Source organism: Scaptodrosophila lebanonensis, unplaced genomic scaffold (genome assembly GCF_003285725.1).
Source record: "Scaptodrosophila lebanonensis strain 11010-0011.00,11010-0021.00 unplaced genomic scaffold, SlebRS2 tig00000043-arrow-pilon, whole genome shotgun sequence".
Taxonomy (NCBI): Eukaryota; Metazoa; Arthropoda; class Insecta; order Diptera; family Drosophilidae; genus Scaptodrosophila; species Scaptodrosophila lebanonensis.
This window is the reverse complement of record NW_022060545.1, coordinates 566,507-579,029: the sequence shown is the minus strand read 5'-3', so window position 1 is coordinate 579,029 and position 12,523 is coordinate 566,507. Positions and strand designations below refer to the sequence as shown.

At 37.2% G+C, this 12,523-nt stretch overlaps 1 protein-coding gene across 5 annotated transcripts; it reads left to right on the top strand.

The window, feature by feature from the left end:
* Positions 1–1,597: 1,597 nt before the first annotated feature.
* LOC115623268 (SRSF protein kinase 3) lies at positions 1,598–9,667 on the top strand. 5 transcript variants are annotated; one of them, XM_030517541.1, is made up of 9 exons: positions 1,598–2,822; positions 3,303–3,524; positions 3,584–4,035; positions 4,666–5,000; positions 5,330–5,473; positions 6,877–7,311; positions 7,363–7,464; positions 7,553–7,823; positions 8,397–9,667. In XM_030517541.1, exons 1-9 carry the CDS (start codon positions 2,023–2,025, stop codon positions 8,591–8,593), a joined length of 2,958 nt encoding a protein of 985 aa, XP_030373401.1. In that variant the 5' UTR covers positions 1,598–2,022; the 3' UTR covers positions 8,594–9,667. The 5 variants fall into 5 exon arrangements, with proteins under 5 accessions (XP_030373401.1, XP_030373400.1, XP_030373399.1 ...); XM_030517540.1 differs by having other exon boundaries at positions 6,880–7,464; XM_030517539.1 differs by having other exon boundaries at positions 6,877–7,464.
* Positions 9,668–12,523: the final 2,856 nt, after the last annotated feature.

Below are 12,523 nucleotides of genomic sequence, written 5' to 3'. Positions count from 1 at the left end.
TTAAAAATGTCGTATTTTGGCTTAAGCCCTAATTGAAGTCCGCAATTCGAGAATTACCCAGCATGGGTGAAAATAAATAACATCGATTGTTGAAATAATTTAAAGAGCAGCTATTTACCTTATTACATTTAAGCATATACCTATATGCCTATTAAAATAAAACAATTGTTGCATGTTACCATTAATACAAGGAAAATTCAAAAAGCGATGTTCGCCTCTTCGTCCGCCTGTTTCAAGAGCTCTTTGTACAGTTTTCGAGCTACCACGATGAAATTTTTTTCTCTGGAATTGTTTTTTTTTTTTATAAAGATGGTAAAAATTTTCTTAAAATGAAAAAATGTGCTATAGAGTACGCACCCTTTTAAAACTTAAGTGCCTAGTTAAATAGTTTTTGGATGGAAAAATACTAAAATACTATCTCATTTTAACCAATTTTGGGAGAGTCAGCTTCTTCCTTTACAACAGTAAAATGTGGAGAGGAAAAGTTTTAATAGGGCCGGGTGAGCTGCCAAACGATTCTTGTGGTAATCGATGTAATATATGAGATGGAAAGGTCAGAAATGGTCAAGAAAAACCACAAACTGGTGCTGGACTGTAAATATTTCAATCAAACAATAAAGCCGAGTTTTTGCGTCGATTCATAACCATAGATAAAACATGAAACCATCGTGTGGAGTGATGCGAATGAATTGGCGGAATGTATCATTAAGACAATACACAGGGTATTGAAGCTATTAAACATAGCTGGAAAGAATGCATCAAGATAAATTTGGACTATGTGCAGAAAAAATGAAGCTTGTTTCAACTTGTTTCCAATTGCTTGTTATTTGTTAAATAAAGCTTGTTGGAACAAGTGCAAGATGTGATTTACCTAACACAATTCCACAAAAGGCAATAAATAACTAAAGTGAAGAATTTCAGTAGCCTGCCAAAGAAGGAAATATAGCCTTGTCCTTTGCAAAATGTAATCGTGCTCGAGTGCCCCTCCTGCATAGTGGATTAAAACAATTTGTTTGAGTACAAGTATATAGGCGAAGGCAAACTTGGCACCGAGCCTAAGAAATCCGCAGCTACAATCACAATGAGGTGCGTGATGATGATGTTTCGGACCCCACATACATACATACAAGTATGTACATACATACATAGCAATAAGTGTGCATGTATGGGTGCTGTAGTTTGCGCCATAACCGGCACTTGGCAGCAATGTGGACGACAAAGACGAGTTGATGAAGTACATTGGATAATGACGCCAGAAGACAGATAAGTTCCGACACATGTATATACATGCGAGTATAGTGCATACGTATAGTGCAAATACATATGCGAGTATAAAAATGTGCTAAACGATCTATATATAAGTGCTGGATGTGTGGAAATTCAGAGGCCGAGCGCCGCTATGGCTAGAGAGCGCACACAGCTGAGCGAAGCAACAACAGCAACAGCAGGCAGCGTTCCTAAACTTAGTTGTGACAAAAAAATAATAAAAACAAAAAATACATACAAATGTACATATGTACAAGTATATGCAAACATTTTTGTGTTCGCTCACTTGAAATACGAAAACAAAAATTCTTTTCAACATTTTCGTCGACGCTTCGGAACGAAACAGTTGAAGAACGCCGCCGCCGCTGCCGCCAGCATAGGAAAATCGAATCGAAAGATACTTTTGTCATAACATTCAGAAAGAAATCTTTGTTGGTGTACTACTTGTATATAGTGCGATTTATTTATTTACACCCGCAAGTCGTGCGATTTGTGTTATGTAAGGTGTTGGAAAGTGATGTGAAAAAGAAAGGAAAAACAATGCGAAAACTAATGTAAGCCAAACGCATGCGAAAGTCAAGGTCACTGCGCCGTTGTCGTCGTCGTCTTCGTCTTCGTCATCATCGTCATTACCGTTACAATCGTCTCTGTGTCCGTGTCGGTCTCGTTACTGCACTCGATGCAATGTAGGCGCGAAAATCCGATATAGACGGACCACAAGTTTTGAAAAAGTGAGGAAAACATCAATCCGTTTAAATGGCCGCCATTGACAGCTGGTGGACGTTTGGCGAGGCAGGAGGGGAAATGGGATCGCAAATCTGCCCCAAGGAGGCCGCCAATGCCACCACAAATGCTCTATGGCAGTTGCAACAACTCTGGCTGGAATACTGGCCAGCAGTCAGACAAGACTATGTACACTACACTCAACTGATCCGAATCCAGATGCTGCAGCTGAGTCTGCTGCTGGGTAGCATCATCGATACTCTCGCCAAGGATAAGCTATTTGTGTACGGCCTCCAGGCCTGCCTCTTGCTGCTCTTCCTCTACATCATGCACTGCGTGAGAAGCAGCAGCAGCAGCAGCAACAACAACAACGATTCTGACGCAGTGGCCCCCAAAGATGTGCTGCCCATCAACGCCGACATTACCAAGCGACTCAGTTGCGATTACAATTTCATAACCGAGCAGGAGAAGCGCGCTGCTCTGGAGGCAGCCAGCGAGGCGCTGCTGGAGGTGGAGGAGAAGCGACGTCGCAAACGATTCACCAAAAAGCGCAAATGCGTCTCTGCCGGTCCCATTCTTATTGCGCTCCGCCAGCAACATCAGTCGAAGCGACCCAAGTCGAAGCGCCAACTGCTCGACTTTGAGCCTGTTTCGCCGAGGGAACGAGTGGTGGTCCTGCCACCAGCAGGAGAGAACTACTTGCCACCCAGAGAGCAGCCCTTAACCATTTTATTGCCGCCCCAGGTGGTGGAAAAGCAGCCAGTTGCCAAAGTGGAACAGTTGCCGAAACAGGACCAGCAGCCACAGGATCTGGATGATATTGTAGCTTTCATGTGTGTCTGTGTGTGTTACATTTTGGGGAGTTTTGAACTAGGACCTCTTTCCCTTAGAGGGTGTGCCTTAAACACTGTTGAACTTTAGAATATTTCATGAGCATTTTCAGTGCAATGGTACAGCTATTGTCTAGAAAAAAGTAATTTTTGTTTCATAATTATCTTGTATTTAGAGCAAAGATCGAGAAATGTTATTCTAGAGTGTCGCCTCAGAGGGATGGGTAAACATATAAAAGTATTTTGATCAAAACGGGCAAGCATGTCCAGATTATAATATTCTTTCAGTCACACTTAGAAGTCCAAACGAAATCAAAGAGAAAATTTCTTAATAAGGGAATTATAAGCCTAATACTCAGTAATCAGATTTAAAAATGTTTAAGTAATATTCAATGTAGAAAGAAATTTGAATGCGCCTAAGAATGAAGAACCCAAATTTTTTTTATTGAAATACAATCTATTAATTTCTCGATATATTTACAGTTCGGAACCACGCGGTACGCTGAGCACCACAGATGAAATCTACCCCGATTCGCCGGATAGCAGCCTCTACGGCTCTGATGAGGAGCAAGAGGACGCTTCACAATATTGTCGTGGCGGCTATCATCCGGTTGTTATTGGCGACATATTCGATAATCGGTTTCGTGTGGTGCGCAAACTGGGTTGGGGCCACTTCTCCACAGTGTGGTTGTGCCGAGATCTCAAGTATGTACTCCTGCAACTTCACAAACAGCCTCTCTAATTTGTCCCCTCCTAATACACAGAGATGAAAAGTATGTGGCGCTGAAGGTGGTGAAGAGTGCTCCACACTATATAGAGACTGCGGCGGATGAGATTCGTCTGCTGGAGGCCATACGCGATGCGGATCCATTGGATATGAAACGGGAGCGCATTGTCCGGCTGCTAAATCATTTCACAGTACGTGGCGTGAATGGCGTCCACACGTGCCTGGTCTTCGAGGCTTTAGGTTGTAGCCTCTACAAGCTGATCGTGAAGAATAACTACCAGGGACTAGCCATAGCACAGGTTCGCAATATCATCAAACAGGTGCTGGAGGGCCTCGATTACTTACACAGCAAGTGCAGCATCATACACACGGATATTAAACCTGAGAACATACTGCTGGTCATCGACAATGCGGCTGCGATGAATCAGCAAATCGACGATGAGATCAACAGTTTGCGTGTGAAGGGCGCCGATTTTCCAGATTCATATAGTAAGTAATTGATTCTGAGTAACTAACCATTCGAATCAAATGAGCGGTTGAAAGACGGCATTTGTAGGAAGACATATGACTTATATACTCTACCAAACTATCCTTAAATTGCTTATTATACCTTAACCCACAAATAAGCTCATCATCATTAATATTATGAGTATTAGAAGAATGAAGAAATCAATTTCAATTTCAAATTTCTTTTATTAATCAGTATTTATTGCTGGAGATTATCATTCCTTTATGCCCAGTTCCTTCCATTTTATACAGTTCAAGTCTTTTGTCCTTCACAAAGCATAATTAAGAAGATTTTGTTTCGTGTTCATCTTTAGGAGTTTGAATTCAGTTGAATGGCCAATCCATTATTATAAGAATTATCTCAAATAGTGAGTAAAAATCCTTTCAAAATTGGTTGCTGATTATGAATGTTAATTTTCTTGCCTATGTCTTGTCGGAAATGAAATATTTGAGCTAAAAAGACTAAACTCTTTCCAAGTATTCTAATGGGGTTCTACATTGAATGGAAATGGGAATCCCATGGAGGATCGAGGAAAATGTTTGATTATATGGCTCTTTTTCATTTCCTATTTCAATTTAAAGCTAATTGGTTTAGTCCTTCTCTCATTGCAGTCAGCTCCATTGAGAAGCAAACGAAGACCCGAGCCAAGTGGCCGCTCATCGAACCGAATGGGTCAACGAACACGAGCAACAGCACAGCGAACAATTCGACTTCATCAACTCCGCTGGCGGCCGTTGTGATGTCGTCCTTGGACAAGGATGACACAACATCTTCCACACTTAACTCAAACACGACATCGTCACTGGCATCGAAATACTCGAGTCTGTTGGGCGACAGTGAGTGTAACGGCGGCCTAATGGGTCTGGGTGGCGTTGAAAGTCCCATTCTCGGAGGAACCTCGAATTTAAATAATCGTTATCGTGCTGAGAAGAAAATCACTGCCAAGGTGAGTGTCCTAGACAGGTGATGAGTCGAGACAGACACAGATACAGACACAGACATGCGAACACCTGACAGCGCCAAAATCATTCACGTTCTGTGTGTCACGTCAGTTTGACGATGGTACAGCATTTTGCACTCTCGACACGATGTTTGTGATCTATTACCGTGCGTGAAACTGTATAAATAATCCACCTTTATAATAATATATATAATATATGTAACACTGCATTCCACACAGCAACACAGCAACAACAATTTTATTCTTCTGATTATTATTTTGTTATCTTATGTTTTCTTTGAAATTTGTCATTTTCTGTTACGTTTCCTGCACAGTCTTCTATCGACAACGATGATGACACTGACACCGATACTGTCAATACCGGTGACAATAGCACCACCATAGCCAGCGACACGCCTACCGACAACAACGACGTTAGTCTAAGTACAAGTAACGTTGACGTTAACAATACGGATAAGGTAATGGGGCTGCCCAAGTGGTTGCCGGTTTTAGGCTATTATCTGATTCTGACGCTCGTTCCTTTTGTGCTTTTGTTGGCCACATGGCCGAGTGCAGGCGTGGGCCGACTGTCTGCCAACAGAGGCTCCACTGTAGTTAGCTTCTTCGCCTGCCTCGGCTTTATGGACTACCCTGCGTGTTGTTTATTGCTTAGTTGATCCTTTCACATTCATTCGTTGTCGCCTTTACTTGCTTTACCAATCCTTATTTCGTAATTTCACAAATCCATGCAAAGCAAGGCCTTTCTTGAGGATGAGGTTTGATAAACAAAAATTAGGTGGAAGAATTTGAAAATTAGCGCATTTAAATGAAAAGTGTAAGTCAGCAGTTTGCACGATTTTTCTCTTGAATATTTCCATTTTTGAAAAATTGCCAATAATATTTATATTATTTCTAAAAAAAATCATACAAAATAAAGCATTTTAAAGACATGTGTTTTTCAATAATAAGCAAAGCTGTTAGAAAAAACAAGTTTCGAACTAGGAAGCAGTTTATGATCTTCAAATGTATTAGTAGATGGATTTATATTTAAATGAGTCTACTGGTTGAAGCCTCTCTTCATTATTTATATTCACGCTTTTCGAACTCAATAAAAGAAATTATTGAATTAATTGTTTTCCCAGTGGAATATCTAGCTACTTGCCACCAACATATTTTCCAGCGTTTTATAGCCACTTTTAAGCTTAATTACAAGCTGGAAAGACATACAACACATTACGTCTGTCTACTAAGAAAGCATATTAAGATGCTACTCCGTTTTAGGCAGAATTAAGTGGATACAACCTCACAAACAAAGGCCTTGTAGAGCTAATTAATTTGTCATTTGATTAATTAAATAAACATTTCGAATACTACACTGCAATACCCAGACAAATAAAGCAAATATTTTTAATGCTTCAATGTTTTTGTGCGTTAAGCTGGTAGTGGTAATGGATTTAGACGAATTAACACGCTTAATCCCAACATTTTTGGATACATATAATTTGCGCCTGAATAATAATAATATTATTAATACCTATAACTTATTTCACAGCCTATTAATGTTCTGAATGTTGTTAAGGGTTTCTAATGGGGGGCTGCAAGGTCAAACCATAACTAAATAACTTAAATTATAAAATGGAATAAGGATTATGGTTTGACTTTGAAGCTCCTAAATAGAACAATACAAGTATATATGTTGTGATTGTGTGTGATCTTCATATGCAATTGTAGCATCACTGATTACCCTTTCTAATTGTGTGTTCTTAGCATTGCACCAAAAACAAAAACAAAAAAAAAAATGTGTTTTCTTCTTTCTTCTTTTCTTTCTTTGTGTGATCGAAAAATCAAAAAAAAAAAAAAAAAAATATATATATATATAAAGCAGCTGCCCAATGCCACAAGCAACAACTCCAACTCCAACAACACCAACAACTCCTACACAAATATCCAAAGCACGTGCACGTCCATTATTAACAACACCCAACACACCATCGACACGAATACAAACAATTGCTTCCCCGCTGCCTGCTCCAACTCCGCCAATGCACCTCCAAGCAGTCTAAGCACGTGCACGTACACGTTTACGCATCTTATGCCTACAACAACAACAACAACAACAACAACAACAACATCTGCAACCATTGCAACTGCAACCACAGAGCTGTACAACAACAGTAATGGCAGTAGTGAGCTTAGCAAAGACAATACAATATCAGCAACCAGAACAACACCAACTATCAGTTCGACAATAATAATACCATCGACAACAACAACAAGCACGTCGAGCACAGCAACAACAAGCACAGCTAAACTAAATGTAAATGTAAATGTAAATGTCAATGCCAATGCCAATGCAATTCCTTCGCAGAATCAAAGTCAAAACCAATCCTACACGCATACGATACAATCGCTCATCAACAACAGCAACGTTCGGGTGAAGATCGCCGATCTGGGCAATGCGTGCTACGATGTGAGTATAATTACCTACTTGTAGTGCTATATCATAGCTCTATTCCATACAACTCATCTGGATACCCCAATTCCCTTCTCCCCATCAGTACCATCACTTCACCGAGGACATACAGACGCGTCAGTATCGCTCCATTGAAGTCCTGTTGGGGGCACCCTATAACTATACCGCCGATATATGGAGCACTGCTTGTCTGGCCTTCGAACTGGCCACCGGTGATTATCTGTTCGATCCCCATGCGGGAGAGAGCTATACACGCGATGAGGACCATCTGGCGCACATTGTCGAGCTATTGGGCTCCATACCCCAGTCGGTGATATTGCGCGGCAAGCATGGTCTTAAGTACTTCACGAGCTACGGTAAGTTAGAGACGTGTATCATATCTTCAATGGGATGGTTCCAATATGGATTTTACAATTTCCCATACTTGAACTCCTCCATTGTCTTTATTAAAACGAAATTAATTCAATTTACGTAATTTATGTTACCATACACTTATTAGATTTACTAAGAACGAGACACCCTTTTGATTTAAAAGCTCATAAAATAGAATAAAATTTTTGGAATACTGAAGAGCGTTCCATTCGATCTCTCCCATAAATATAATTTCATTTGTACATTGTAAGTAGAATTTAGTGCTTTATATATATACACATAAGAAATATCCCTAAATCTGTGCGGTCTTGGAAAACGCAAATAGGTTTTCCAGAGCTTTGAATATTATTCCTATTCAATTGGGGATTTTCTATAAGAAAAAGAAATAGGGTTTTAATCTGAATTTCTACTTTAATTGAAGATTTTTTACGATCGTACATTATTTTAGATTATAAAATTGAACACATAGATAAATCGCATTTAGGATTCAAAAGTGTTCTGTCACAAATTCGGTTTTAGTTAATTAGTAAATGTCTTGTTTTCATCCCCATTCGCAGGAAGCTTGAGGAACATCACAAAACTCAAACCCTGGAGTCTACTGAACGTGCTAATTGAGAAGTATGACTGGGATCCAGTGGAAGCGAAGAAGTTTTCAGACTTTCTACTGCCCATGCTGGAGTATAATCCCGTCATCCGCGCCTCAGCAGCCGAGTGCCTGCAACATCCCTGGCTGGAGCAGGAGGAGTTTGTTTAGAGAACCAGCAACTAAATTTAGAGAGACTTACACGCATGCACGCAACACATACAAATAGACATACATACAACAAACACACATAAATAAATACAAAAAATACGTACATGTATCTGTAGGCTTAAATAACTTTTATATACAAAGAAGCGGGCATGTCCGACAAAACAAAACAAAACAAATTTATTGATAATTATTGAACATAAATGTCAACTTAGCATTAGAACGAACACAGATAAGAAATTTTCAATACGTGTACGTGGCGCGTCAAATTTTTTACGCTATTTTTATTTGAAAACGATTTTTGTACTTGAGAGCTTTAAAAACGTATGAGTATGAGTAAAAGTATAGCAACCAATGCGATTTTGTTTCAAAAGAAAATGGGAGAAATCGACAAATGCAGATTGTTTTCATTTAAATTTTCGTATATTTTTTGTATGAAAAACCAAAAGACAATGACGACAAATTTAAAGTCAACAGATGCCTAAACTGACTGAACGATTGCAACAAAAACATTTTCAGCAACAAAATATTTAAACGAAATCTTACTAAACGCAAATAATATAAAACCTAGTAAAATATTGAAAAAATGCATTGCAATCAATTGCCATGTTTATAAATAAATGCAATTTAAATATGTAGATAACAATAATTTTATGATTAACGACATGCAGTTGCAAATAAGTTACGAATACTATCTTTGATGGCTTGGAGCAACAGATGGTAGTAAAAGCGGTACATCATACATACTCGTAATTGAAGCATACTGGAGCATAACCAATAATTTGTAGAGATATTATCTAGTTTATATCCGATTTAAATATTATTTTTCGCGTTTGAGTTAAAGTAAACAATTTGTAAAACTCGAAATAAACCCTTTAGGAGACCTTTTAATGAAACGATTTTATGATTTCCCTTCAGCCTATAAATATCAGAAATATTAGAAAGTTATTCTAGGCGAAACACAATAAAATAAATAGCCAACTATTAATTGTTATTGGATGAAATCACACATTTTATAACATTGTATAAAAGAAACTTTAAATTTTATTTAGACAAATTAAACAAATATTAAATCAATCGGGAAGTGTTTATTTGAGATAGTCTTTCTTCTAAGTAGACCATATCATGGACAATATTTATTTTTACATCATTTTTTTACTTTTTTGTTTAAGAAAAAGAAAAAATGGTAAATATTTATTTTATTTTACGCTACGCTTTTAATTATTTTTAGAGCATTATTTGACAGAATGGTCCACAGCAAACATATTCCTGGTTTTATTAACCACAGTTTAATAGACAAAATTAACATATGAAAATACAAATTTGATAAATCTAAAACTCCAGTAAAATAACCAGACATAAATGCACGCAAAAATAATCAAAAATCAAATCCACTTTTTGAAAAGAACTTTCCGCAGCGTAAGCGAGTGCAAGCATTAAAGTAAAATGATAATCGAACAAAAATCCTTGTAGTGGAATTGAGAATTCTTGAATAAACTTTACACAAGTACTAAGGGTATTCGCAAACGAAATCGCATGGATAAATACAAGAACATATTTTATTACCTACCTACAAGTATTTGTACACTAAACGTAAGAGAAAACATTGAACGTGACCAAATAATTTAATATTGCGGAAACTTTTTCCCTTTAAAATAAAATGAATTAAAGCATACACATAAATTAAACATATACACAACATTAACAACAAAAAACCAATTAAAAAATAACATTAAAATAAACATATGTACGCAAATTATTTGAAACCAATTTGTGTGTGCTGTTTTTTGCGACGGATCCCACCATCCATAATATGGATACAAATCGGTGAAATAAGACAACATCTCAAGGAAAATTTAATAACTGGTGAGTTTAACACTTGCCTAAAATTAAATTTGTTTTAGAATTACAATATCTTACATTGTTTCCAATACAAAGAGAGCCTGATTCGATCGGCTCCAAGTTATGAAAATCATCTTCACCACAGACATGTGTTAGTCAAACTGTTTTAACTTCTTTAGTGAATGTCTGGTTGAAAGATTCTCGGGATCTAAGCTGTACCACGTGACTCAGTCATTGTTAAAGTTTTGATTCATCAGTTATTGTCTCTCTAATAACATGTCGAGTCTGTTATTAACTTTATAAATTCAAATGTTTGTAAATACTGGTTTGTTTAAAAACTACAGAAAATTCGCACCGATTGCGCATGTTCTTATACACCTTTTCTATACATGTCTGTGAAAGGTAAAAATATTAATTGTCCTTTAATCAAGGTTATGAGTTGGGTGTGAAAGCAATAAACGTTATACCCGCGCTCTTGTCCGTGGCTTCCACACTTTGCATTTTCACCAAAGCCACTTTTTGCGCCAATAACTGATTAATCATGTTAATTATCTAACATAATTTTTATGATTTAATTAAAATCATAGTCCTACTCCACTCGCCGAATATGAAACTCATTTTTTTACGATTTAATTGAAAGCACAGCCTTCCTTCGCGTTTCTCAGACACTTAACCGATGCCATTTTAATAGTAGCAGTTTTAATCACATTATTTATTTTACGAAGCGTATAACTAAAGCCACTTCAGGTGCTGATTGCTAATTTAATAATATTGTGAAGCATTTAACTAAAATGTGTTTTAGCAACAATAACTGATTAAATACATTTATATACATTGATAAAATAATAATAATGCATTCACTTTAAATAAGCTCTTCATCGCTCATTTCGATCTAAGTGCTTAAAAACACATTCCTTCTCCGTGTTTCTTATACGAATCACATAAATCCATTTTGAGCACCAAAGGCATTCGAGAGAGAAATACCACCACGGTCATTGAAATCAAAATTTTAATTCCTTAGTGCAGCCCTGTTTATTTTAGTGAACATATGGTGTTGCTTGTGGCAAAATGTTATCTGACTTTATAAGCTTAAAATATAGGAAATCAAATCTAAACAATTAAAGTAAAACATGGAAATTAAAATTTAAAGTACGTTTAATACAATTATGTTTAATTGTGTTCTGTGTATGTGCTCTTTCCTTTGTTTTTGTAATGTGCTGTTTTAGGCGAGCTTAACCTCAAAGTAGTTGTGTTTACTGGAGTAAAAGTTAGGTGGAATTTCGTAACTATGAATGCGATATTGTTCTTTGAAGTGTCTTCTTTACGATGATTTAATTTTTTTGCTTTTTGATTTTGTCCGAAACCGAAAAAATCACGTTTATTGCAACAAAACTCGGGTTTGGGGACACAGAAATTTTTGACATTTGGATCAGCAACAAATACTCAGAAAACGCATTTCAGCAGTATATATTGCAGAAAATTAACGTAAAAATAAATGAATATAATACTAGTACTACAAGTATATTGATATTGAAAAAAGTAAGAGCCTTCGCCAATTATATTAAAAAGCACACGCTATGTTGTAATCGAACTGTATAGAAATTTAAAAAAAACACTGGAATTGGCTTGCTGCTAACATATAGTAAGTGTTGAAATTTATGATCACTGAGTGATAGAAAATGGTACAGTCGAGTAAGCCCGATAGTGAAATAACCTGTACCCGACAATCTTCCGGCACTGAGTTATATGCGTTATAGTACAAGCAAACAGAAGAAGAAGAGCGAACTTGATGCTGCAGTTTGTAGGCGCAGTCAATACTTCAGTAAGTGAAATTGTTTCGCCCCCTAACTTTTCTGAAAATAAACCGATTTGGATGAAATTTAACACAAAGGTAGATATTTGTATAAAGAGAACGTGTGAAAAGTTTGGTGCATATAGATTTCAAAATGTTGACAGTATTCACGTAGAGTGGGGGGAAAACCAAAAAAATTAAATAAACTTGTGTAGACTAGGGACTAGGAGGGCCTACATACCAAGTTTGGTAATGTGCGCTCAACCCATACCGAAGTTAGGCCTTATCGATTATATGGC